This window comes from Poecile atricapillus, chromosome 20 (genome assembly GCF_030490865.1).
Source record: "Poecile atricapillus isolate bPoeAtr1 chromosome 20, bPoeAtr1.hap1, whole genome shotgun sequence".
NCBI lineage: Eukaryota > Metazoa > Chordata > Aves > Passeriformes > Paridae > Poecile > Poecile atricapillus.
In genome coordinates, this window is record NC_081268.1 from 5,157,620 (window position 1) to 5,185,086 (window position 27,467).

General features: G+C 48.3%; 4 protein-coding genes across 11 annotated transcripts in view; 1 reads left to right on the top strand and 3 right to left on the bottom strand.

The window, feature by feature from the left end:
• Positions 1–519: 519 nt before the first annotated feature.
• Positions 520–2,339, bottom strand: PRRT1B (proline rich transmembrane protein 1B). The gene is made up of 4 exons (XM_058853996.1): positions 2,214–2,339; positions 1,693–2,043; positions 1,396–1,536; positions 520–1,310 (listed from the first exon to the last, which is right to left on the bottom strand). The coding sequence occupies exons 1-4, from the start codon at positions 2,337–2,339 to the stop codon at positions 1,164–1,166; spliced, it is 765 nt and encodes a 254-aa protein (XP_058709979.1). The 3' UTR covers positions 520–1,163.
• An 816-nt stretch (positions 2,340–3,155) lies between these two features.
• Positions 3,156–8,034, top strand: UCK1 (uridine-cytidine kinase 1). The gene is made up of 7 exons (XM_058853837.1): positions 3,156–3,303; positions 3,557–3,716; positions 4,488–4,584; positions 4,707–4,849; positions 4,929–5,023; positions 6,134–6,182; positions 6,505–8,034. Exons 1-7 carry the CDS (start codon positions 3,217–3,219, stop codon positions 6,690–6,692), a joined length of 819 nt encoding a protein of 272 aa, XP_058709820.1. The 5' UTR covers positions 3,156–3,216; the 3' UTR covers positions 6,693–8,034.
• Positions 8,035–9,580: 1,546 nt separating this feature from the next.
• On the bottom strand, positions 9,581–22,117 carry POMT1 (protein O-mannosyltransferase 1). 3 transcript variants are annotated; one of them, XM_058853835.1, is made up of 21 exons: positions 22,098–22,117; positions 21,304–21,420; positions 20,545–20,688; positions 19,782–19,888; positions 19,149–19,199; positions 18,665–18,811; positions 17,610–17,721; positions 17,091–17,156; positions 16,870–16,963; positions 16,281–16,436; positions 15,631–15,761; positions 15,303–15,398; positions 13,869–13,961; positions 12,781–12,877; positions 12,606–12,698; positions 11,976–12,096; positions 11,636–11,733; positions 11,005–11,118; positions 10,398–10,524; positions 10,134–10,311; positions 9,581–9,910 (listed from the first exon to the last, which is right to left on the bottom strand). In XM_058853835.1, the coding sequence occupies exons 3-21, from the start codon at positions 20,664–20,666 to the stop codon at positions 9,736–9,738; spliced, it is 2,178 nt and encodes a 725-aa protein (XP_058709818.1). In that variant the 5' UTR covers positions 20,667–20,688; positions 21,304–21,420; positions 22,098–22,117; the 3' UTR covers positions 9,581–9,735. The 3 variants fall into 3 exon arrangements, with proteins under 3 accessions (XP_058709818.1, XP_058709817.1, XP_058709819.1); XM_058853834.1 differs by lacking the exon at positions 22,098–22,117 and adding an exon at positions 21,806–22,051; XM_058853836.1 differs by lacking the exons at positions 15,303–15,398; positions 15,631–15,761; positions 16,281–16,436; ... (7 more) ...; positions 21,304–21,420; positions 22,098–22,117 and adding an exon at positions 14,410–14,602.
• A 353-nt stretch (positions 22,118–22,470) lies between these two features.
• The window catches only part of PRRC2B (proline rich coiled-coil 2B), a 46,481-nt gene continuing 41,484 nt past the window's right edge, over positions 22,471–27,467 (bottom strand). For all 6 annotated transcript variants that reach the window (XM_058853839.1, XM_058853842.1, XM_058853843.1 and 3 more), the window contains exon 32: positions 22,471–27,233. In XM_058853839.1, coding sequence (XP_058709822.1) covers positions 27,093–27,233 — 141 coding nt within the window. In that variant the 3' untranslated portion in view covers positions 22,471–27,092. The remainder of the gene's footprint in view (positions 27,234–27,467) is intronic.

Genomic DNA, 27,467 nt, shown 5'->3' on the forward strand with positions numbered 1-27,467 from the left:
ATTTTTTCACTACTAATTTCTTCCCTCTGTCTGCCAAGATGGCTTTTCCCCAGTACAAGCCATACACCTGGGAGGGGAAATCTGCTCCTGTCACCTTGTCTGGGCACCGGTGTCCCCATCAGGGGTTTTGGCTGCCCGGCCCCCGGCGTGTGCCCAGCCCGTGCAGTGACCGTGTGCCGGCAGCCCAGGGCTATAAATAACCTCTGCAGCGGCTGAGCTGCTCCACGGTGCTATTTCAGTCCTGGACAGGGTTCAAAATTCCTCTGGAAATAATTGTCATGGGCCAGCTCAGGAGGAGAATGCCCAGACAGTGACCAAGCACATGCCCCCTGCACCAGGGCTGGAATGTGGGGCTGCGTGCCAGGGGCCCAGCACAGCAGGAGGGGTCTGTGCACAGCTCGGTGTCCCCCCAAGCAGCTCGGCCAGTGACACCCCCAGGCCTGGGGACATGTGGAGATTCCTCTTCCCCGGGGTCCTACATGGGCTGGAAGCCTGGTGCGCACCTGCTCTAGGGAAAACCCTGATTTCAGCTGTTGCAGGAGAACTTACCCTGAATTTTGTGGTGGACAAAGCCCATGGCAAGGGGAGATACAGGCCCTTGGTGTGCAGAGAAAACAGAAGCTTGGGCTACAGCTGCATTTTATTTCAATCTGGAAGCAGCAAGAAGGTGGCAGAAGTGTGTGTGTGTGTGTGTGTGCAGAATTACTGTAGGACAGCATACCTGGGTTTGTATCTTCTCACATTGTTAATGATCAGCGAGGGCTTCCCACACACCTGTTACATCTGCTCCATCTCCAACCCCAATCCTACAAGATGCTCCCTCTGCACCAGCCTGGCAGCTCCAAGTGCCGGCCCACAGCAGTGGATTCAGCATCCCGCAGCTGAGCCTGGTCCGGCCCATGGATCCGACACAGTTCCCTGCCCAGAGCTGGATCCGGCATCTCCCTGCTCCGGGCTCCCCTGCCCTGGCCGGGGCTCGCAGGCCTGAGCAGATGGCTGAAGGCTCCGGGGCAGCTCCTCGCCCCGCAGCCCCAGGAACACTTATTTGTCACCCTTGTCACAAGGCTGTGGCAACTCCAGCTGCCCGTGCCCCCCCCGGCCCCAGGTGGGGAGCCACAAGGAATTCTTGGCACACGGCGCGTCCCTGGGGCTCAGGGTCCTTGTCACAAGTACAGGGACACCAGGACGTAGATGATCCAGGTGATGGAGGCGAACAAGCCGAAGAGGAGGCTGAAGAGGACCAGCGACTGAGCCTTTCTGGATGCCACGTGTGCCTGGGCCACGTCCCCACGGGCAAGCGCAGCCCGGGTCTGGCGCAGGGGAGAAGGGGAGGGCTTAGAAGAGCCCCGCAGCACCGGGAGGGGTTTCGGGGCTGCCGGGCGACTCCTTCCTTACCTCATAGGAGTAGACGAGGGCCATGACCCCGGTCAGCAGGCAGCAGAAGAGGGTCACCAGCACTGACTCCACCATGTAGTCCTTGGGCAGCTGCTGCCCGCGGCCGGCGGACAAGGGCCCGTGGCCCGGCTGCGCGTTGTACTGAGGCACAGGGGGTGGTTAGAGCTGCCGGAGCGCTGGGAGCGCTCCCCTCCCGGGCTGGGCGACACACGGAGCCCCACAAACCCGGCAGGGGAGATAAGGGGTGACTCCCGCTGCAGAGCGGGACAGGAACACGTCGGGGTGCGGGATACGTACCGTGGTGTAGGGCAGGGGCCCGGGAGGGAAGCCCGGGGCTGGGAAGGGCCGCGGTCCCGGCCCCGGCTGGTAAATGACGGGCCCTTGCTGGGAGAAGCCGGCTGGGAACGGCGGATAGAGGTGAAAGCTCTTGGGATCCAGGGGCGAGTAGGGCGGAGGGGCCCCCTCGAAGGCTGAGTTGGCGACCACCGACACCGCCACGGCCCTGTCCCCGCGGCCCGCGGGGGCATCGCTGCGGGTGCCGGGGCTGGGCAGCCCCCCGGCCGCCCCGCTGCCATCGCCCTGCTCCGCTCCCCGGGCTGCGGGGCCCTGCGGCCCGCCTGGCGGCTCAGCGTCCATCCGCGGAGACGCCTGCGGGGACAGGGAGGTTCTGATGGGACGGAACATTCCCGGCACAGCCACCCAAGTGGTTCGGGGTGGGATGGGGCTGCCCTTGCGCTCCCCCCGGGGCCGCGGCCGTGCCGAGCCCCCAGCGCCCGGTCCCCTGCCCGCCCCAGCGCCCCATCCCCGGCCCCACTCACGCCGGTGCCCGCGGGGTCCCAACTGCCGCCGCTCGGGGCCCGGCCCCGCTCCGGCCCCGCCGCGCTCCCCGAGCCCCGCGTGGCCCCGCGCGGGCGGCGGGAGCGGGGCCGGGCCCGGTTAATCATTGACCCGCTGTTTGCCCAGGCCCTGCGGGCGGGGCCGCCCCGGACCGGCCCCCGGCACCGGGGGGCTCCGGGGAGGCAAAAGGCGTCGGGCGGTGGGTCCGGGGTCCATTGCGGCCGATGGAAGCGGTGCTGGGAGCAGGGCAGTCAAGGAGCTCCCCAGCAATTTGTTCATATTTAAACGTGTGATTTGGTTTTATTTTAGAATATTGTATTTACATGTAGAATGTGGTGTGTGTTCCGGCTCTATTTATACACAAAATGTATATAAAATCCTGTATACCCTAGCTATAGCTATTAATATTTAACGTGTGTGTGTAGATATCTCGATCGCACCCCACGCACAGGATGTGTGCGCACACACTGTTTGTACGTGTCTTACCCATATGTGTATTTATGTGTCCTGGTGTCTCTGGGTTGTACTTTCAGGTGTTTCTTCGCAGTTCCCGTGCACGGCGCTCTGTGTGCACCTGCGTGTGCCCTCAGGAGCGGGTTAAAACATACACGGGAACAGGTGTGAGCAGGCACATGGGCACAGGTGTCAGACACACGGGAAGAGGTGTCAAACACCCACCGGGGAGCAGGCGTGCACTCACACACGCTCATACAAGTGCCTGGGTGAGGCAGCATTGTCTGTAATAAGGCAGCATTGTCTGTAACAAGGCAGAGCCGTCCGGCTGTCCCTCCACCCATCTGTCCATCTCTCTGTCCGTCCCTCGGTGTGGCCGTCCATCCATCCGTCCGTCCGTCCCTCTGTCCGTGCCGGTGCTCTGGCCCCGGGGCTGACACCGGACGCGCTCAGCGCGTGTGGCCACGCCCCCACCAGGCCACGCCCCCTGCCAGGCTCCGCCTCCGGTCACGCCCCCTCGTCCCTCCCGCCATGGCGTCCGCGGGCGGCCCGGACGCGGAGCGGCCGCACCCCAAGCCCTTCCTCATCGGCGTCAGCGGCGGCACCGCCAGCGGCAAGGTGAGCCCGCCGTGCCGGGGGCTGTGCGGGCCGTGCCGGGGGCTGTGCGGGCCGTGCCGGGGCTCACCCCCGCCCCCGGCAGCCCGCGCGGCGCGGGAGGTGCGCGGCGCCCGCGGGGGCATCGCCGGTGCCGGCCCGGGCTGCTCCCCGCGCCCCGGCACCGGGGACAGCTCGGGCCGGGGGTCGGGCCGGGCCGGGCGCCGCGGGAAGGGTCGGGGTCCCCCCGGCGCGGCTGAGCCCCCGTCCCGCTCAGTCCACAGTGTGCGAGAAGATCATGGAGCTGCTGGGGCAGAACGAGGTGGAGCAGCGGCAGCGCAAGGTGCTGATCCTCAGCCAGGACAGCTTCTACAAGGTGCTGACGGCCGAGCAGCAGGCCAAGGCGCTGAAGGGACAGTACAACTTCGACCACCCGGGTGAGCCCCTCACTGGCCCGGCCCCGGCAGGGTTCGGTCGGTGCGTGGAGCGCAGCTGGGTCTTACGGAGAGCTCCGGTAGGAAATGGGAAGTGTTGGAGAACAGAAATGTGCTTTCCCCCACCAAAACATCCATTTGTCCTTCCCGTGTGCCCGGTGATATTGACGGCCCTTCTGGAGGCATGGAGAGGCGCAGAGCATCCCAGCCTGCTCCGTGCTCCACTTCCCGGCTCTCGAGAGGCTCCTTAGTGAACCACATCATTCTCCAAATCCTTTCCTGTTACTTCTTGTCCACATAAACAGCTGCTCCCCTTGCCTGGGGCAGTGCTGTGGATTGTAGGCGGGACAGGGAGCTGCCCTTGGCTGAAGTGTGGTGCCTGTTGGGTGGGTAATGGAAACCATGAAAGATGCCTGGGGTTTTCCAATTGGCTCTTAAATAACAGATGAACAGTTGCACAAAATTACACAATTACTAGGTGGGTTGATAAAATTTTACAACAACCAGCTTCACCTTTGAGCTCTTAATTTCATTGTGATGTAGTTGCTTATAAACAGCAAACTGTCTCTTCCTTATCTCTGAAACCAAACACAGCCATTGTCACTTGGGCAGAGCGTTGTGTTGCTACCAGTAGGAATGAATAAGCTGCAAGTTCCTTTTTTTCCTGGTGAAATATTGGGCAGAGGGTTTTTCCTTTGGGTCTGGAAAAATCTGAGCAGAACATTTGATACAACAGCATCTCAAAGTCCTTCTCTTTAAACTTTCCTCTTGCAGATGCCTTCGATAACGATTTGATGCATTCAACCCTGAAAAACATTGTTGAGGGCAAAACAGTTGAGGTACCAACATATGACTTTGTGACACATTCTAGGTAGGCTCTGGCTTTGTCTGAAGTCCTGGGTTGTGTGGGGGTGTCCCTGGCCTGGGGACAGATCACTTGGTGCTGACGTGAGGCCTGTTCACCAGTGTGCTCTGGGTGTTCTCTCCTGGCAGGCTGGCAGAAACGACCGTGGTGTATCCTGCTGATGTCGTCCTCTTTGAGGGGATCCTGGTTTTCTACAATCAAGACATTCGGGACATGTTCCACCTCCGTCTCTTTGTGGACACAGACTCTGACGTCCGGCTGTCCCGCAGAGGTAAAGCCCCGCCGTGCCCCTGCTCCTTATCCATCCCCACCATGAGACAGCCCTCAGGGCTTTTATCTGCCCATCCCAGTTCTGCGAGATATGAAACGTGGGAGGGACCTGGAGCAGATCCTCACCCAGTACACCACGTTTGTCAAGCCTGCCTTTGAGGAGTTCTGCTTACCGGTATGAAGCTTTTCACTGATGTCGTTTGTGGGGTCTTCTTTTTCTGGGGAGGGGGTAGAGGAGCATGGTTGTCTGGGAATTAGCTGCTCTAAGTGCAGCAGTGGTGGCTTTTGGTATTTGTATTTCACAAATCCCACGCTCTCCCCTCTGCCTCATGTCTTCAGTCATTTCAAGCTGGTTGTTAAGGAACTGAAATGATCCCTTCTGCTGGCGAAGCACCATGGAAATGCCTCAAGCACATTTTCTCACTGCTGGCTGCTGGGGCTATTTAAGCATGGGTCCCTCTGAATGAAACACTCCCACTCTCAGTTTATTCTTAAGTCTTGTAGGAAGAAAGAAGAGCTTGGTTTCCAGCAGCCTTTCTCAGAGGGATCACTGGTGAAAACCTTGTGCAGACCATTCTAGCTCTGCTTGCTACACCATGTAGTGTGAGACCAGTTTAGGTGCTCACATAATCAAATTAATTTGTAAAAAACCCTATGAGAACAAAATCCAGTATGTGGATTAAATAAGTTGGAAAAGGTTAACTCGGGTGCCTCTTGCTCTAGATCAAAGGAGTTCTGGTTCAAAATAGTTCAAAAACTATTCCTTAGAAATGCTGAATTTGCCAGCTTTTTTCCAGCTGTGGGGGGAAAAAAAAGCAGGAGTGCTATGGTAGTAAAGATCAATAAAATGTTATCAGAGGCAGGCAGGAATTTCACATGCACATTGGATACCTTGGCTCTCAGCAGAGATTTAGCAATGGCTTGCGAAATGCTGATTAGAACCAGCTCTTGGCAAACAGACCTTGCCTGAAGTGGGCCATGGTTGAAGGCAGCTCAGATGAGTAAAAGCAAAGGACTCCACACTTGACCTTCTGCTTCTACCTGGTGATTCTCTGCAAAGGGACAGTAAGAAGAATCCATGAGCTTAAATCCAGTGCACATTTGCCATTGCCATTTGAATTGTAATTCATTTAGGTTGTTACCATGAGAGAGAGCTTTAATTTACAACCCTGGAACAGCAGGACCTTCTATCTTTGCCCAGCTTTTTTGCCTTTGGTTGCTTCTTCCTGGAATGCAGCTGACTTTCCCATTAACAGCCTCCTCCACCACTGTTTCTGTTTTGCAGACAAAGAAGTATGCAGATGTGATCATCCCCCGTGGAGTTGACAACATGGGTAAAAGGGAGTTGGGTTCCCTGAGTTCCCTGGGGAGACACCTTTGGGGCTGGGAAGAGAGCAGGAGGCACACTGCTGCCTTGAGCATCTGCTCCTGAGGAAGGGATTTTTGCTGGAGGGGAGGGAGCTGATCAAAAGAACCAGCTGCTCAGCCTGTGGAGGCCTGGAAAAGTGACCTGTTAGGTCTGACCTCACTGCAGACAGCAGGCAGAGTTTCATTTAAGGGCTTGTTAAAACTTGAGCAGGTCTGGATGCTCCACATTTTCTAGATAACTCAGCCAGGAGAGCCTTCATGTCCTGTATTCCCTGTTCCTCTCTGCAGTTGCCATAAACCTGATTGTGCAGCACATTCAGGACATCCTGAACGGAGACATCTGCAAGTGGCAGCGGGGGGCTCTGAACGGGCACAGCCGGACGTACAAGCGGCCGTTCCCGGAGCAGGCGGAGAGCGGAGCTGTCCTGGCCCCCGGGAAGCGCTCCCACCTCGAGTCCAGCAGCCGCCCACACTAACCCAGCACGGCCCCAGGGTTTGCCTCTGGTCCACACCAACACCGAAGACAACTTTGGGAAAGGACTTCCACGGAATGGTTGGTGAAGTGCCCCTTAAGTCGTTCTAGCAGCAGAGGGGTTCCTGGTGGGAATCTCACCGAGAGGAAGGGGTTGGCCATCCATCCCCCTTCCCTCCAAACCCCTCCCTATTCTCTCTGAGATGTGTGGAGTTGTTACTTGATGAACTGGTTAAAGGCAGTGCTACTTGCCTTTTTTCACTTTTCAAAATGAGATCTAATGCTGAGGATTCCCCTGAAAATTAAGCACTATCAGGTGACTAGCAAGATATCCCGTTTCCCTGATGATGGTCATCATCTGTAGCAGGAAAATCATCTGCCTCTTGGGTGTTTTTCTCTCTATCCAAGACTAGCTCACATGTTGTTAATTTTAACAAGCTTTTACTCTTCTCCACCTTGTTGGCACCTTGAGTTATGGCCATGCTCTGCTGCTGGCCAGCCTCCTTCTAGCCCGTGGGGTCAGAGGGCCTGACCTGTAGAGGCACCTCTCCCTTTGAGAGAGGGGTGAGACAGAGACTGTCTGGAACAAATGGGAACTTGCAGTTCACCAGGGGACAGGCCCAAGAAGTTTAGTGGTTCTAATTCCTAATTAGTAATTCCTAATTTATTCCTTTCCAAGTTCCTGAATCTTGCTACACAGTATGATTATATTTTGTACCCAGTGTGCTTTACCATAGTTACTCAATGTGTGAGCTCCAACTGGATTGAGTTGCTCATAGAAACAGAAACCTGACCTTGTCAGTATTAGTGTCTTTTGTGCATTTCTCTACTGCTGGTTGCAAATTCTGCTGGGCAGAATCCGTCCACTTCCAGAGATGGCTGGTGAGGTCAGCAAGGGGGGAAACTGGGAACTGCAGGACCCTCCTCCTGCTGGCACAAGCAGCTGCCTGGACATGTTCTACCCTCAGACAGCGTCAGAGCGCTTGCCTTGCACTCCAGCAGCTTCAACTCAAGAATGTCTGGTTTTCTAAAAAGAGTAGACAAGAAGTACAAACAGTGATATCCCAGTTTCTGTAGTTTACCCCAGATAAGTGATACTGCAGCAGTATGAAGTATCTGTCTGGAAAAGGAAAATCTGCAATGAAGTGTTGGTTGGACCTTTGAAAATGTTCCTGTGATACTGTTCTTGAGTCTGGACTTAGGTGTAATTTTGAGAATGAGGGTGGGAGGGAAATGTTACTAAGAGGAACTTTTTCATATTTGCTAATTTTCTAAAAGCAGGGTTTGGCTGTGGTGGTTGTGGGTGTATTACTTTGGCAAATAAATAAATGAACAGTGATCAGAAATGACCATTTTTTTTAAAGGTAATTCTGGTACTTTCACTGTGCCAGCAAAAAGGCACAGAAAGGAACACTGTTGGAGGGGCTCTTATACTCAACAGTTCTTTCTCCCCTTAACTTAGAATTGGTTTTGTTGTGGGTGAAAATTTAGAGAAAAAACCCCAGAGTTAAGAAATGCAGTCTACACTTTCATCCCTATAGTCTTTTCAGCTCTGGAAAGGGGTGAAGGTTTGGTGTCTCAGTGATAGCTCAGTGGTACTTCTGCAGTGCCCAAGAGAAGGCAGAGCATTTCCTGACTGCTGCTGGGTGCTGTTTAGTTCATGGTGACAGACTCAAGAGTATGAGCTACTGCACTGAAGCATTAGCTCTCAGGGCTGATTGCAGTAGGAGCAAAATAGTCACTAAAACCTACTTTCAGTGACTGTAGTGCTGGATCATACCTTCTTCGGGGAGGTGGGGGGAAGCCTTGAATAGAATTTGTTAGAGCAGTGAGGAACTGCACAGCCAAGAGCCTCTGGGGTGTGGGAATGCTGCTGTGGCAGCTTTGTGCTGCCCTGCAGGACCTGCTGCTGCAGCCATGTGGATACAGAAATGGAATGTGGCCCAGGTACTACAGGCCTGCTCAGACACCTGGACAGAGCCATTACAAATTCCTGCAGTCCTTCACCTTTGTCATCTTCTCTGTGAATTCTCTGCTGGTGCAGGCCAGGCCAGGGGTTGGGTTTCAGTGTTTTCACCCTGAACCCATGTGCACAAGTTGGAGCAGGTTTCCTTGTTAGCAGGATCAGTCCTACTTTGCCCGTTGTTCCTTTTCCATGGGATCTGAGGTGCAATGGCAGTACTGCCACTGCTGGTAACAGGCCTCAGGCTTTACAACAGTGCCACATGGCCAAAGGATTCTTCTGGCTTTGGCTGAAGTCCTGGCTTGCCTGAAGCCTTCTTTAGCTGTAACAGCAATTTTTAGTATCTTTTTATTTTGGTTATCTTCTTACAAATGATGCTTATGGCAGATGATTATAAAGAGATAATAGTAACAAGTCATTCTTCTATGCAGAACAAACGATTTATAAATGTAGCTTAATGCTCTATTTACATAAATAGAAATGATAGCAGAGCATTGGAAGTTGGGGCAAATAATGCATTGTTGAGGAGTAGAGTTGTGGAATGATGCTGTAGGACTGCAGGGCCAGTTACTGATTGTTAAAGATGGGCAAGATTTAGAGAGGGAAAACCTGGGTTTCAGGCATAACAAAGAAAATGGTAAAAATTATCTGATGTGTTGGAAAGAGTCCATTTATAGTAAACATATCATGGGATTGCAGACCACAGTGATAGGAAACACATGAAATAGCCCTAAGTGCAACGTAGTGCCAAAAGGAAGAAACCACCATTGTACTCCCAGGAAAGAGAAGAAATTGTTGCAGCTCTTCCCAGCAAAGGAGCTGAGATCCTGTTGACTGCAGTCAGCAACCTTCACACTCTGAGGGGCAGTAACAGGGGCAGAAACTGGAAACTCTGCTCATAATAGCTATATTACTGTTGAGACCTTTTCTGTAACAGTGTTCCTTTATTTTCTTCTCCTGTAACCATTAGATCTGGACTACTACAAAATACCTGAACTGACTGTTAAGATTTCCATGATACTAACAATAAATTCTTGGCTTTGCACAAAAGGTGTTTCCTTTTGCTGTCCCAAGGCTGGAGTGGTCACTGCTTTCGCATCAGGATGTTCCAGGTGTCCTTCCAGCGCAAGGCCTTGAGTTCTGTGAGGGACAGGGCGGGCTGCCCGTAGGTCACAGGGCTGAAGGTGCAGTACACAAAGAACACTGAGGAGAACCAGGCTACAATCAGGGCACTGAACATGCTCTTGAGCAGCACAGATCTGGGATGAGAAAGGGAAAGAGCACTCAAGTTACATCAAGGCTGGCCAAACACTTCATCCAAAAGACCTGTGCCTGGCCTGGTTTCCCTAAAGGCAAATTAGAGTTTGTCCACTGCTGGAAAAAACACTGCTTTCCCTGCAGCAGCTGACCAGGTGACAGCCCTGGAGAAAGAACTGTGCTAGTCCTCCTGTTCAACAGAACTATTCTGCTGAAGCCAAATACCTGCAGAGATGATCACTGAGATGCTGCAGTACCACAGGAATCAGGAGAATCTGGAAGGTGACAGCAGGCAGGTAGTGGTACAGGAAAAGTGTTTTCTCCATCAGGAAGAAGGGCAGGTAATTCACAGCCCATCCTCCACCACAGATGCCTCCTGCTGACATCCAGAGCTGCCAGGCATCTGCAAGAGACAGGAGATGGCATCTCAGAGCAGAGCAAGCCACAAGCCTCCACCTGGACAAAACACACATTTGTGTGCAATCTGACCTTCAGGGATGTCGTAAATCTCCCTCCTTCGCCGTAGCAAGTACCACAGGGACAGACACAGATAGACCAGAGCAGCAGCATTAGCTGAAGCCCAGGTGGCAACATTCCCAAGGAGGTGGATCTGGGCCTGCAGGATAGATGATGGTCTAAGCCAGAAGCGGGAACATGCTGTGGTTCTTTTAAGTAAGTTTAAATATTACCTACACAAACTTGCTAAATTAAGCTCCAGAATGTGCCTGCCTAGTAACCTGGAGCAATGCTGGTTGATAAACTTTGCTGCTTTAAGACTCTTGTGTAATGGAAGGCATTTAAAGGATGCTATTGGAGATGAACTCATCTTCTAAATGAAATCAATAATGGAAACTATTAAACTGCAATTTACCTTAAAAAAAAAAGCACAAGCAAACATGATTTAATTAGAAGCAACTGCTGTCAAAGCTGTATCTCATGCTAAAATAAATACATCACCCTCGTGGAAAACACATTAATACAGGAAAAGTCCTTGGCTGGAAGCTGCAGCCCTGCTCTGACTCCCACTCCTGGAGCTCACATCTAAGCTCTTTACTTTCTCTGCAGCTTCACAGCTGCTTCTGCCTCTTGTACTTACCCCTGAGGTAGGGTGGAGCCAGTAGGCAATATTGGTGTCCATTGTGATCCAGTCCAGGGCAGAGGAGCTGTACTTATGTTCTGTGTCTTCATTTTTTAATGTGAGTATTTTCCACTAGGAAAAAAAAAAAGGTAAGCAGAAGGCTTTCAGAATTGGAACAACAGGTGAGGCAGCAGGCATGGGTGAACAGCTCCAGATATAAGATGTTAAGTTCCTAAGCTGGGAGTGGAGAATTATTTTGCACATCTCATATGGATACTGATCAATACAATGGCTTTATTTTGTTATTAAATAATGTACTTTCTTTAATGAATTTCTACAAAGATAGTAAGGGGCATCAATACTGCTCACTGCATGTTCCACACATTACAGTTCTGTTTCAGGCAGCTTCTGGGTGCCCAACCAATTTTCCTCCCCCTTTTCTGTTACACAATCACTTGGGTATTCATTACTGGAAAGCCCAGGTCTATAATGCCCTTATAAGTGCATTCAGAAACATTTTTTTACAGTGAGGAAGCTAAACTATCAGCAAGGATTAAACAGTGCAATCCTCAGGCTCAGAGTCTGCAGAAATGCTCAGGTTCCTCCTCTGCAGCAGAAGGAAAAATGAAGGGAATAACAAGACACTCACCTGCAATTCTGTGAACTTTGCCATGAAGCTGAGGTTTTTACTGATGTCCATCTGTGTGGGAGAGTGGAGTTCCACTTCCCTCTCTTTTTGCTCTTGGCCTGGAAGAACAGTCAAGCTCAGAAATACCACATAAGAGGCAGAAAGCTAGAAAGGGGAGAGAGCACCTCACCAGGCTCCTCACCCTCCCAAGTAGCCCTTCCCAATACATCATCCAACTGCAACAGCACTTGAAGGGACTTTGTTAGGATTCTGACACCATGGTAGAGCCAACTGCACATACAGTACCACCTTCCTATCACCATGAAATGAAACCTGCCTCAGGAACATGGCCAAGACATACTTTTGCCATATCTGTGCTCTTCCACATTCCACACCATGCTCTGGTGGTAGCCTTTGGACAGCTTCTCTCCAACCACCTCCAGCTGCCGGTATCCCCACTCAGGCAGAGATGCTCCACTGAGCTAAAAGAGAAAGACAATTGTGAACTTTTAAACTGAAAGTTCTACCAATCTGAACTTCAGAATGGAAGAAGTTCCCAGGCTCTGCCTGAGCACTGGATGACAGCAAGGGACTGCCAGAAGATGTGTGACAAGTCACCACACAAAACTGTCTCAATAAATGCTACAGCCATAAAATCAGTGATTTTGGCAAACTTTGTGAAGAAAAAGATCCTTAATTATTCCAGCTGCTCTCACAGACACGTAGATTCAGCAGCAGTTTCTAAGCCCCAGTTGTGTAGAGTGGTCACAACCTCTTGAGAAGCAGGACAGCTTTGATACCGAAAGGGATGAAGTACTAGTGACTACCTAAAACACATGCTGCTCTTTTGTCACATTGAGCAAGTTTATTGTTTCCTGTAATTTACTTGGTTCTTCATTATAGTGGTGTAGCTATTTTGGAGCAGAGCTTTTGAGATTACAAGAACTGCATGAAGCAAAAGCTACAGGCAAATAAACATAACCCCACTTGCCTTTAGCACTGCAGAGGTGTTCACGTGAACAAACCTCACTTCTGACAGAATTGTCTTCCACACATCAGTGTCAGACTCACGATTTACAATTTCCTACAACAGAAAGATGACTTTTGATCCATGTTGTGTCAGCTGTTGTGCATGATCAGCTCCTCCCCTCCCTCTGACAACTCACCACTCTCCAGAGGTTCTGTGCTGGCATGGAGATGTTATAATCAATATAGCAGGAAACTTCTTGGGAGTGGGGGCTAAGAGGAGCAGCAACATCATGCCTAGAAGAAAAATGAAGGAATACCCTCCACCACCATTTCCCAAATACATATAAAAAACAAACCCATATGGAATTGGCTTAGACTGGATTCAGTAATAAAGCAAAAAGTAACTCACTTATAGAGATTGCACTGTTTACTCTGAGAGAGAGCATTCCCCACTATCAAGAGCTGCCAGGAACAGGCTCAGAGGAAGCCAATGCAGATGCCTGCGATGCCAGGCTGAAGAACAAGCACTGATTGTGACAAACAGAGACGCTGTTCACTGGAGTTTCCAATAATGAACAAATTAGATTTGGAAGGGACATAGCAAAAACCCAAGCTCAGAACAACCCCCTTCCTAATCTGAGTGATATTCAAGTACATGCAGATGCCCTTTGGGAAGCACTCAGGAGACAACTTCATACTGCAGCCTTTCAGAACAGGCAAGAATCTCTGGCAATGAGCCACAGCACATCGATTCTCCAGCACATCTTCCTAACTTCCAGAGCACATCTTTCAGGTACGAGCATGCCATCAAAGTCAGTGGAGTCAGATTTGGGTTAAGTCACACAAAATACAAAATACCTGCACCTGTCCAGAGTGGGGGTAATGAAGGAGGGAAGGTGAAGACTCACAGAGGGGACTCTGTATTTAGGAATCTGCAGAACTACCATGAAATGTGAACAAATGTGAAATTCTCTAAAGGCCACTAGTAGGGAAGAACGGAAGCAATAAGCAACCATTAAGAAGTTTGTGATTAAGATCAAATTACACTGCCAGATCAATCAGACAATATAAATAAGCATACAGTATCCCTCCTCTGGGCCACAGACATGGCATATGGAACTAACCACACAGGGCCCCTCCAAGGCTCATTTGGTGTAAAAATCCACAAATAACAGGCAGTTTATGGCATATCTGAATACAAGCTCGCTAAGTGGTTATTCTGAGAGCCAAGCCAGCAGAATGAGCCAGCAGGTTTAGCAGAGCAGAGCACAAGGAAAGGACTTACGTGTTGAGGTAGCGAGTTGTGATGCCGTGGACCAGCTGCACAATGTGCCCATGCCTGACAGGCCGTGGTGGGTTACTCACCACCAGCTGCTGCCTGGTGAAGGGACACCCAAGAGGAAATGGTTACATTTGAAATGGTTAAATTATAGGCATCTTTATACAGAACACAACCTTGTCATGACCAAGTTGTTAGGTCAAGAAGCTGCAGGCAGGGACAGACATTTAGGCAAGAAAATGAGAAATTATAGCAATATATAGTTTGTACCAGAATGGAAACAAAGCTCATCAAGGCAAAGGTAAGTTAAGGGCAGAATGAGTCAGATGATCAGTAATGGGATACTGACACTCCAGGCATTAGGTCAGTGGTCTGAATCCAGGTCAGGAGTGAATTAAGGTTATTCCTGTCACACAGCTGTTTGGTGGCTTGTGTGAAACACTGAGTGCTTCACCGCGTCTGACGGGTGCTGTACTACAGCTGGTGTCCTTTGGCAGAATTATAGGAGAGATCAATGGCTTTTACACCATATACAGGAAACTCTCACCTTGCTTCTGGACAGGGCCATGGCAAGGGGGAACACTGCAGTTCGCTGAACTGATGCCTGTGTATCACTGTTCCATAGAAGGACTTCATATCCTCCAATGCTCATAGGAGTCTTTTGAGTTTGAAGAATTTTAAGAATATATTTGAGGTCTGTGGTTCTGTTAAGAGTCCCTGCTTGAAAGGCCTGCACCATGGACAAACTTTCCCAACGTGGATATGACTTGTAATGGCACAGCGTCCTTCTGATAGAACTCTTTATACAGTTCCCAGAACAATGTCAGAAACCTACAAAAGCAACTCTTTGATCAGTATGGAATTATGTCACTCAAAGGCTTTTACTGGCAAAACAAGGACAGAGAGTCCTGCTCTGCGGTGACAGTGACAATGGCAAAACACGTCAGCACAAACCAGGCCTCTCAGGTACAGGCACCACTTGGAATCCTTGCCTATGTGGCAGATCTTACAGCTCACTGCATGCTTCTAATACAAAGAACTACTCATTTTTCAAAAGTGTTTTCTACTCTTTTTCTGAGACTCATTCAAGTTTGATAAAACTCTTCAAGACACTCTAACACCATGGCTCACACTTCAAAAAGCAGCGCTTCCCTTTCATGCAAAACACCTGAAGAATCTCCACTGGTCTTGTGAGTCTTTCAAGTTCCCCTTGTGCACAGCACAGCCCACGTTCTGGCAGGAGCAATTCAGACAGGATTTCAGAGTCCTCAGTAATGCTTTTACCATATGAGAAGGATTGTGCAAAGAGCTGCAATCACTTGCTCGGATCACACCAGGCTTCTGCACCCATAAGCAGAGAAGAGTTATGTCCAATCCAGTCCAAGCCCTGGTTGGGTTTTGGAAGCATATAGGTTGAATTTAAATCTCTTGCATACTCACATTCCAGGATCTTTGACAATCCACCAGTTGTTCACATCCTTGAAGGGATAGCAGGTCACCTGCTGTTGATGGGAACTCCCTCGGCCATTTTCATACCTGCAGAGGAAGATACAAAACCCCACAGAGGAGGTGTAAAGATACATCTCTGTGCTCACCAGTCCCAGCAGTACAAATCAGCACCACATCACTGATCATTCCTACAGAGCACAGGGACTCTGAAGGACTGATGAAGACATTGCCAGGACCCAAACTGCTACACTTGGACTGGCAGGTAAAGAAGCAGAGCTGACTTCCACCGTCCCGACAGAGACCCAGGCAGATTCCTCACCTGATGGGGTAAGTATTGGTGTGAGAGTGGAGCCAGCACTGCATGGGCTTGCCCAGCACGTTCCGCAGGGTGATCTGAGAGCCGTAGGCCACCTCTAAGGGCTGACCCTGAGTGATTCGAGCCAGCCCACCCTGAGAGGGGTAAGGACAGAGTAAGTACAAAGAAGAAACAACCCCGAGGCTGTTTAAATTCTAGACAGTCACATGCCACTTCAACACAGCAGTATCTTCACACAGCACCTTCTCATTTGGTTTTATCTACCAAAATCAAGTCTTGCAGCACCATACTCAATAGACAGTACATGCACCAAGACCTAATAAACTAAAAGACTACAGGGTCTCAGGAAATATCCCTAAAGCCATGTTCTAAAAGACATGCTAAGTACTCCTATAGTATACCATGTCACCACGTAAGAGTTCATGTAACTTCTGTGGAGTTTCCTGTAGGAAGGGACAAAGCTTCAGCAGAAGAGTGAACATATTGTTCTTGGTTCACTGGGAAAAGCTTTTCATCTGTTATTAGGATTTCAGTCATTACTGCTTCACCTTAAAGCAGTACTACAGCAGCAAAACAGTTAAATGACATAAAAGGGAAAAAATATGCCTCCTCTTTTCTCTAATAAATCAGTTCCAAGATGACATTTCCTTTACCTCTAAGCTGGCTTGGAAAGCACTTGTCATGATCTGGTCATGAGGCCCAGAGCGATACAGTAAAGCCAAATGAACATAGAAGAAGGAGAGGTACAGCCCCATGGGGATGATGATGAGGGCCAGACCCCGAGCTAGAAAATGGCACAGCAAGGAAACCTGGAAGAACAGAGAAAACTCACTCATTTCATGTTCTAGATATTAAGAATTCCAGAGCACTTAGCTTGTTTTGTTTGTCTTTTCTAAGTTTTCCCCAACACTCTCATTCAGCTGTAACTTTGTGGACAACTGGGTAACTTCTAGCAAGGATTTGAAGTGGAGCTGGCAGGAGTGTGTGAGACAAGGGCACGTTCTGAGTCACACATTACTAAGACATGGATAACAGCAGGAAAGACAGTCACACACACATATTTTTCTTAAACTTAATTCCATCTTCCCCAGCAACTCAGCTGGGAACTGTGCTATGACAGGAGGCTTTCCAGACAAGGAATTTTAGTACAAAAGCCAGCTACAGACTGCATTGTTATCTGTGGGCTTGAAAGGCTGCAATGAAAAGTGACAAATAATACGTTCTGCATGCTGTGCTACATACATTTGACAAGTTCTGGTCTCCTATCATGTGCCAGAAGTGGAGTCCTGCAGTGGCCAAGAGCAGCATATAGGTAAACAGGCCCATATATTTCACTCTGAGAAGAAAGTGCATAAAAAATGAACATGGTTAAAAACTACACAATTACCTAACACAAGATATAAATATGCCAACATTCTCTTGAACAGCAGGCATTAAAGTCCAGCTAAGACATCATTACTTACCCAACTGCACAAGAACAGGCTACTCCAGTCAGCAGGAGCCAAAACCACCAGCTTCCAGAGAAGGCACTTAAAGATAAATGTATTAAATCACTTGTTAGGCTCAGTTTAAAGATAATTTTACTTTACTAAGGATTACTTCATCCTCTGCAAGGATCAGAGAACAAAAAAATTCAGTGCCTGTAGACAGTTACAAAGGAGCTTTAAGTGACCTGTATTCATGAGTGTTTCTGTGCACAGAAAGGAATCCTTCCAGTAAAAAATCTGTGTGGGCAAAAAAGCACTCCCAAGGGATTTTATTTCTATTTTAAAATTAAAAAAGACAACCCTGCTAACAGGAAAAACAGTCTTTAACACTGCTCAGGAGAAAAATTCTGGGGCAGCCATATGAGAGGTTGAAGCATTTACAGACAGGTGAAGTGAGTTACAGAATGGTTCAGAGGCATAGAAAAACACAGTCTGTGACAAAAAAAAAAGTCACCATGAGGATATCCAAAAGAGTAAGAGACAATCCAGCTTTACCTGTGCTTTTGCAAATTGTAGAACTTCAGGTAGGACAAAACTGCAAGCAGGATAAAAAAAATCAGTATTGATTCCAGAAGCATGAACCTTGATTGAGTGATCAGAGAGTTCTCTGTTAGAAAAGAGAAACAGACACAAAATTAGAGAAACTTTCCTATAGGCAAGTGCTACCTCAGACAATCACATTGTTATCCAGCAGAAGGACCTGCTCTTTTAGGGACACACAGTTCCTACTGGTTGTAACGGGCAAGTACTGGGTTTAGAGGGACAAAAACCTTCCAGCAGGAGCAAATTACACGGCCATAACTGTTTCCAAGACAAAGAGGTGGGCAAGCAGTGAAGTCTATCAAGAGTCAGATAAAGCTGCTGTACTTCCTACAAAGGCAAAGTCCTAGGAAATCCAGAGAGGTGCTTCTCAAAGCAAAGAGTCCAGGCAGCAAGCACAGCAAGCAATGAGCACTGCAACAGATCTGCAGGAAAGGGAGCTGCAATGAGCCAGAATCAGAGGTAGTCAGGAAAGGTTTCTCTTATCAGGATGCTAAAAAGCTGCTGAGAGGCTCTTTCCCTTTCAGGCAGCTGCCAGCAGTCCCTCAGAGAAAACCAAACCAGCTGAGTTGTACACACCAGACCAGTGTCAAATCACAGTGCTAAGGACACAGGCTGGTTTGCTGCAGTTTGGAGATGAAGAAATTTGATGAGCTCTGACTGCAGGTTGAGTTGTCCTGCTGTTAAAAAACAGTATGTTGTAACTCATCCTGTAAACCTCTGAGGAAGGGAGTACAGGCCTTCTTGGATACAAGAAATGTTGTTTCCTGTGAGGCTGTTAAGGCTGCCTACTTTGCTTAGTATTTAAATGAACTTTTATAAAGCCCAGAAGGGTCTCCTGATGCAGAGCTGTAAGGATAAAGGCATCCAGGGAGGCCCAGCACAGACCTAGGGCTGATGTGGTGTTAATGTTTTCTGGGGAGATGCTAATCCACCCTAAACATTCCTAAGGGGGAAAAAGGGACTCTTCTCTCCATGTATGAAGAATGGGCTCAGTTGAACAATCCTACCTAAGAGAATCAGAAGAGCAGCTCCAAGTGCAGCACAGTGGGACAAGTGCAGTTCAACCAAAATCTGGTAGGCTAAAGGCACACAGAGAGCACCAGCCAGGGCTGGCAGGAGTCTGAGGGACCACACAGGAACATTCATGCTGTATTCTGAAACAGAAAACAGGAAACAGTGATCCACCGGTTTGGAGACTTAACTGCAGAGAGGGCAGACCAATACAGAATTTCTTAATTGTTAGAATACTCCTACTTGAACTAATTTGTCCACCTTGTATTGCTTAAACAGTTTAGCTGATTTAGAAAGCCTGTGCTATGAATTCATAGTGCTTTTAACTTGTGCTAGAGACCTGCAGAAGACTTATTTTAAAAGAGAAGTGAAGGTGTTGGTCAAAGTGTTATTTCCACTAGACAGGCAAAAGGAATCTGTCACTTGCTGAAATTCTGCTTATTTTCTCTAAGGAATAACACAGTTAAAAACAGTTCTTACCAGCTCCAATCCTGTTCCATAGGAAGTTTCCATCAAATCCTCCTAAGTAACCTACAACATAAACAAGAGACTTTCCAGTCTCAAAGCATGTATAAAACCTGGTGCTAAATTGGGAACCATTTCCCAAACACACAGATTTTCCTTGCATGAAGGCCCTCTTTCCCAAAAGGATCCTCTTTGATACTGTTCTGTCTGCAGCAATGCTTGAGAATGTGCAGAGGCACAAAGAATATAAATTGGGAGCAGGGGATTCTCAGTGACAAAGTCAGATGTATATTTAATCCCTCCCTCCCGTACAGACACTTTCATGTTGTGGTATCTCAGCTACATAAAGGAACTGAGTCTTGCTGCCTATTTCTTGTCACTACCAGTTCTCATCTTACCTTTCTCTTTATCCAAAGGACTGAATAACAGTGAAGTGATGGATACATGGCTTTATCATCCCCTGACTACTCAGGCAACAGCCTCCTAACAATCCTAAATAAAGGAAAACTCAATTCTCTCTACATCAGAGTCTCTCATCTGCCTTGTGCTTTCCCCCCCACAAGTGGATCTGATGATTCCTTTCTAACCAGCACCTCTCTCTTCCACAGCAAAATGCAACAGGCACTTCCCAATTCCAGGAGACCCTACCTCCCAAAGCCAGCAGCATGTGGCCAAAGGGTGGGCCACTGTCATCCACAAAGAAGATCCTCTTCATGTAGAGTGAAACAAATTGGCCATAATAAACTTCATCAAAACTGAAACAGAAGAGGCAGAAATATGTCAAATCTAATGGTAATTATCCTGCAGGGATACTCAGAAAGCAAGCACTGATTTGTTGGCAGAAAGCTAAGAATGCAGTGAAGCACTGAGACTTTGTCCCTTCTCCTCAGGGAAGGACTATCACTGTATTGGGATTGTTCAGCCTGGCAAAGAAAAGGCTCACAGAGGTGGCCTAATTGTGGCCTCCTGGTACCTGTAGAGAGCCTACAGGAAAGATGGGAGGACACTGTTAGAGCCTGGAGTGACAGGACAAGGAGGAATGCCTTCACACTGACAGAGTGCGTTGAGATGAAGTTTTAGGAAAAAATTCCTCCCTGTGAGGGTGGTGAGGCCCTGGCACAGGTGCCCAGAGAAGCTGTGGCTGCCCCTGGATCCCTGGAAGTGTCCAAAGCCAGGTTGAACAGGGCTGGAGCACCTGGGATAGTGGAAGGTGTCCCTGCCCACGGAAGGGGGCAGAATAAAATGGGATTTAAGATCCCTTCCAATCCAAACCAGTCTGGGATTGTGTGATTCTATGATTTACAGAGGCTGACATCAGTCAAGCTGTGCTCTTCTGCTCGTGCATTCTTCCTCACAAATGCTTGAAAAACAAGTCTGCATCCTTCAGATAGAAAAGAAACTCATTACTCACACCACAGCCCGTGGATAGCAAACTCCCCAGAGACGACTTATTAATCCCATCATGGTCAGTGCCACAAGGTTCACATTGATCTTTGCAGTGACCACAACTGGCTCCTTCAGAAATCCCAACATTCTGTCAAAAGTTTGTCTGAACCTTCGAGAGCAGAAGAGAACAGCAGTCACCCTTTGGTTCACAGAGCTGAACATTTCATAGAAAGCATAAGGACTAATTTCTGCAACAAGCAGCTCATGGTAATTAATTTCCCAAAATTCTCTTGCTTTTCATGTTTCTGTTTTTCTGATCTATAGGACTTATTGTAAAAACAAAGTTACTGAACTGACACACTTTTCTTCTGCCCTGCTTCTGTCTGCAGTAGTAAGCTAGGAACCTTGATTATTTTTACACTGGTTCTGCAGAAACACAGCAGCTTAATTCTCCAGCCTGTTTGCCTGTTTGCTTTTGTGCAAAGTAAACCTCACAGCCCAAATTCTGATGCTACTGATGCACAAGCCATGGTCTCAGGAACCAGATGACCTCACTAACTGAGCTATTTGGAACTCAGGTAGCTTAAAAAAAAAAAACCTCGAACAAGTTACTTCCTTACAAAGGGAGGTATTTCTTTGGGAGTGAAGAAGGGAGGGACAAATCCCCCAAACACCTTCTGCACTAGAAAGCTGGTTAGTGGAGCACGTGTATAGGCGCTGTTCAAGCAGAAGTGCCAAAACCTAGGTCAGAAAATAGCAGAGCATCAGTGCCGTGCCTCCTCACCTCAAGAGAACGGAAAGTTACCAGAGCAAATCCATCTGCGTGGCTTTGATCAGAGGAGAACAAAGCGAGATGTGAGCACATCACCATCCAGAGCGGTGCCACTGGCCTGCTTTCTCTCTGCGTACAAAACACCAGATCTGTGTGGAGCAGAGGCTTTCAGGTGCCCCTGGCAGATATGTGCTCCCACCTGAGCTCTATCACCCCCTGCGGTACAGCTGGGCCCAGGGTAGCACCACCTCGGGCTCCTCCTCAGGGCACCCTCAAACCTCTGCCGGGCTCTGCACCCTGTATGAGGAGGGAGCAGGGCCACCCTGCCTTGCTCCCCCCATTTGAGCTCTCGGGGGGCAGTAAGACCATTGACCCCGCACGCCGCCCTCAGAGGGTCACTGAGACCCGCCACCCACCCTGTACCCAGCCCCCCTTGAGTGCTTTTGGGGGGGCACAGGAGCATCAACCACAGCCCGCCCGAAGCCTCGCGGTCCCCCCTCCCCAACAGCTGTACGGGGTTGACGGCGGCCCGTGAGCAGCGGCACCGCGGAGCCGGGACCGGGACAAGCATCGGGACCGGGAACGCGACCGGGACCAGCACTAGGACTGGAATAAGGATCGGGACCAGGACCACGACTAGGACTTGTATCGAGAGCAAGCCGGGGATCGTGACCAGGATCAGTACAAAGGCCGGGACCGGGACCGAGCACCGGGACCGAGCACCGGGACCCCCCGCCCCACACGGGCCCCGCGCGCCGGGGGGGGGGCGTGGCACCTCCGCGCGCCGCGCTCCACCCGCCCCCTACCTGGCGACGCCGGATGTGACGTCAGACGCAGCCGTCGACACGGGAGCGGAACCAGGAAACACGGGTGTGTTACCGTGGCAACGGCGCGTGTGGCGAGCGGGCCCGGCCCGGCCGCCATGGCGGCTGTGAGGGAGCCCCCTCCACCTGAGCTCACCGTCACAACCACCGACCCCGGCGAGGGTGCCAGGGCACCACAAACACTGTGTCCCTCCCCCTCCCTACTCTGGGACGTTCACACAAACTTTAAAAACCTGGATTTTTTTTGTTGTGTGTTGGGGTTGTTTATTTCTTTTTTTGTTTTGTTTTGGAGTTTTGTTGGTTTATTGTTTTTTTATTACTATTAACTAAAAGAACCAGACAAAGGACTGGGAAATTGAGAAAAGCATAATCTGCTTTATTTTTTTAATTTTTTTTATTTAAATAAGGAGAATTCTTTCATATGGAAAGAGCTAATACAATCACATATTTGAAAGGAGAAACAATAGGTACTGAAACAAGGAGAAGGGCAATAAAGAGTGTGCCGCAACTGGCCTGGTTGATTCCGTGATTCGAATTCCGGTCCGAGTAAAAGTTTCCAAAAAATATAAACAGGTTGCACATTACACAATTATCCATCGTCTGCCCTTTCAAATATCTGGTCTACATGAAAAGACAAAGAGGAAAGGCCAAAAAAAATTTACTATACAGGTCATGAAGTTAAAAGCTTTAAGGAGGACAATATCCCCTTGAGAAACAACAAATGCAATTTATACAGAACCAGAGGGAGGATTCCAGCTAAGGACAATGCCTCAAGACATGCTAAAGGGTGAGCGCCTCACTGCTGCAGCTGTGATTCCTGGGGAAACACTCAAGGACATTGGAGCAGCCAGAACAAGCCACTAAACCCAAGGGAGTGTCTACAGCCACTGGAAGACCTGGTGGTCTTTGGATTAAAATAAACAACAAAAATAACTGGACTCTCCTGTCTCTTTTGTTTCAGCAAAATGCACCTTTTCTGTCCATGGGCCACAACTAAGCACGCCGGTGGCTGTCGTAAATTAAATTTTATTCACAAAAGCAACTTTCTTATGAAGAAACTAGGTTGCTGAATAAAAAATAACAAGTGCTACAAGGAATTAACCTGTGCTTATAACCAGTCTGGAGCAAAAGGGAGGGTTAAAAAAATGCAACAGAAGGGGTGCTGGCTGCAAGGTGACTGGAGTAGCCAGGAGGTGAGACACAGCGAAAACACTCGGCTCATTTTGAATACCTATCTATAAATACACAGGAACCACAGGGCAGCTGGTGGCTTTGCAGCATTCCTGCAAGGAAGGTGTTGATGGCATGAGTGCCTCTGCATGAACACCACACACACAGGAGTGCAACGGGCAGCAAACACATCCAGAGGTGCTGACACTGCACAGCTGGCACAGCCAGGAGCAAGCTATGGAACATCAACAGCAATACCTGTGTCACTGGTGACTGTGCTGCTTCTGCTTGGCATTTAAAATATACTGGAGTGCCTTTTTTTTTAGCTCTTTTTTTTTTTCCCCCTTCCCAGACTTCAATGTTGATTTGTTTTTAAATTAAGAGCTAACAGCAGAAGTGGTGAGGAAAGCAGCACTGACTGGAGCTGCTGGCCATGACTCACTGTGTGACAGGGAAATGATCACACAGGTGCTTGAGATCCTCTGCTCAACACGAGCAGCAGAGTCGGCCTCTGAACATTCCTGCTTCACCCGTTGTTGCTGGAAAGATGGGCTCCACCTTTCTCTCCCACTGCACCCTGCACCTTTCCCAGCAGAAGGAGCCTGCAATTTGGTAGCTGCCTTCCAGTCAAAGCAAAAGCAACTTGCAAAGGAATAAATCAGCAACAAATCAATCCTTCAGCAGTGCAGACAGCAAGCAGAAGGACTCTCTGATACGTTCTGTATATCTCCATCCTCCTCTCCACTCTGGATTTTTATCAGCATTCCAGCTCCCTTGGTGTTTCTGCTCCTTTGAGGATCAGAGGCTTTTCCTTTTGACTCCAGAGCACCAAAAACTGCACTAACCTTGGACTAGCTTTAAACAAACAAACAAAGAAGCAAACAAACAAACAAAAATATATGCCAGAGAAGGATATTGCACCATAGAAATTTGGGCTCTAAAACTCCTTTCCATCACACAAAACTCCACAAAGAGAGAGAGTCTTGCCAACTGCAGCTGACAGTCACGCAAAGTTGAGAAATGGAATGAAGCTCACATGCATTTCTTGGCCTTTCCTGCACAGAATAATTCAGACATAATATATAAATAGAGCAGTGAAACAATTACTTTTTCACCTAGACCTACAACATCAAATACGTATAAATAAATTCTAGTGTTTTATTCTGTTGGGGGAAGGAATGGAGGGATTAAAAGAGAAAGAAGGGTGACCTTTTTCAACAGGAAGTTTTGTAATTTGATGGCATTTACACCAGAGGAACTGCAGTAGCTTGGATCTTGCAGCAACCCAGTTTCTCCAACATGTTTGACCGTTTTGAAGTCACACAGGTGGGAGGAAGGAGGTTAGTGTCTTTGTAAAGCTGAAGTAGTGTGTCTTGAGTACGAAAGAGATGAGAAGAAGAGGGCTCAGATAAGTCTCTTTAGCCATTAGTTAGATTCTAGGCTTGTATTAGCTAGGGCCAGCTGGGCAGGATAATAAAAAAATCCCAAACAGACAATTCTGCTGTTAATGGTATTTCAAGGGAGAAAATAGAAATGAGGGTGGGATGACTTACTGGAGGTGCAATCTTTGGAAAACACTGGGAGCAGGACTAGCAGATGAGGATGCAGATCTGGGAGATGTCTGAAGGTTGGGGAAATATTTGTCACTAAATCTCAAACCCTGTACTTTAAGGAGGATGCTAGAGAGATGCTGGCACACTCTGCTCTGAAATTAGAATCCATAAAACCTAAGAAAAAAAGAGCTCTTATTTTTTCTTAAAGTACCATCCTATCCCTTTCCCTTCGGGTTCTCTGCCATGATCCATGGGGACACCTGTGGAGAGGGGACATTACTATGCCTAAGTTAGTTTAGGTTTCTAAGCTCTTTAAAGCTACTGTATAAAAATCATATTTATGCCTAGCTTAAAACTTCAAATGCATCCTTACAAAGTTACAAAGGATCTTTTTCCGGAAAGGGGAGGAGGGGGGGGGAAAAACCAAAAACTGCAAATGAAGAAACAATAACACCTTTCAGATCCCTTCCCCAATACATTCTTTGTTCAAAATATCTTCTTTGGAACCACTACCAAATGACTTTCTGCCACCCAGCAGAGGCCAACACAGCCTGTGAGCAAGCTACCATCTCCAAAAATGGTTCTGTCCCTCACTTCTGAGTGACCAGCCTACTTTACATTTTGAAAGAGCTAAACAACACAAACCAAGTTAGCTGAAAGTAGTTTTTACTTTAGACTACCATCAGGTGAAGGACTCAAAGCCCTTTCAGGAAACTTTTAAGTCTGTCCTAAAAAATCTACATACACACACGCACACACACACGCACACTCACATAAACCAAAACCAAACAGCCAAAGAAATAAAACCCAACCTCTCCCACTGGGATCTTCCTTGTGTAGCTCATCAAATACTGGAGAGGAGTGGTGAGGTGACGATGCTGTACACACACTATATGCAACTGCATCAGAGTAAAGAACCTTTTGCTGTTCACCTGGGGAAGGAGAGGAGAAGGATGATTCCAAACTGCCTCTGTAACCACGCACCTCCAACCTGAAACAGAAGGTTCCAAGTGTGCCTTGCAGAGGGGCTCCCTTACCAATGCATTTCTATGCAAATTTTACAAAAGGCAATGGAATAGAGGAACAAAAAGCAAGACTAAGGGAAAAGAGCAAAGCTTAGGAGAGCAGCCCCGAGGGATGAACACAATATAGGACAAGTCTCAGGAGACAAGAATTCAAGCAGCCAAGGCAGGGAGCATGAGAAAGCATCACAACTACAAAAAGTAGTCCGTACAGACCCGTTGGCTCTAGCCAACTCTTCTGACCCATGTGCTGTGAGGAGAATTTTTTTCTTCCTAACCAATGTTACATTTTGTAAATCTACGATTTACATTTTGGCGTGTGTTTTGCAGTCACTAAAAAAATCCGAAACCCACAAAAAGGAAAAATTAAACACCTAGATCTGCTTGGAACAGAAATCTGGTGGCTTAGGTTTTTTCCTTAAAATGAAAATGCCAAATTTTGTTGTGCACAAAGAACCCCAAAGCTGTGTTGAAGTGGTGCAAGTTTCAGGATTTATGCACTGATGTCCTATGTGTCTTTAGTATACATTTCCTCCTAATGCAAGCACTGCTTCTAGCTTAAAAAAAAATACTGAAAAAGTAACAAATGTCGTAACTGTCCTGTTTTTTTAATCAAACAGTCTGAAAGGCTAAATCATCTGAGGAAATACACCCAAACAAACTCCAACTCTCAACATAGCACAGAACCATATACAAAACTAAGCAGAGTTTTGTCAGAACATCATTTTAGCTGAAGGGAATTCTTTCCTGAAAGGAATGAGGAAAGCAGAAAGAAGTAGGGGGGCGGGGAATGAGAGAACATATAAAAGTTCTGCTATAAACAAAGATACAGCTTTTTTTGTAAAAACCTCAGCTGCCTTTAAAATGAAAAATCTCAAACTAAACCCCTCTCCCCCAGTTGCCACTCTGCTGAGACAGAAGGAGGGAAGGAGAAGGATGGGCTTTGCCAAGTGAGCGATCACAACTACCTGTGAATGGGGCATAGGGAGGGGGGAAATAAAAAAAAAATGGCTGAAGCCACTTAAAAGTCACATGATTGGTTTGTTTTAAAGCAAGCAGGTCAATGTCATATCCACTGTTTCAAACTGCTTTGTTGGGAGAGGGGCTTGAATGATGTTGCTGTCAGTCAGTGTGGGGTGGGGATAGATCTGGTGAGACTTTCAGAAGATCCAGTGGGGTCCAGTCTAAGCTGTGGTGCCTCTCAGGCAGCAGGGCCAGCATCAGAGGTGCTCCTAGGCCTTGCTCTCCTCCACTTTGACTGCCTGAGGTTTGATCGCTCCTGTGCGCACTGGCTTCATCTGGTTTGTGGAGGCTGTTTCTTGCAGCTTCACTGCTCCCAGACTGGCTTTGTTATCATCCACCCGCTGCTTTGCCTTTTGACACAAAAACCAAAGCATTAGCTAGGACAGACACCTCTAGGCAGGCAGAACAAGCAAACTGTGACCATCATTCATGAAAGACATCAAATTTGCTCTTGTAGCACCTCACATTTAAGAATCTCAGTGTCTCACATATTTGGCAATGCGAGTAACTTATACAAATTCCACAGTATAACTTAGTAGAACTAATCTCTCCTGACTTCCAAATCACACAGAATTACTCCTGGA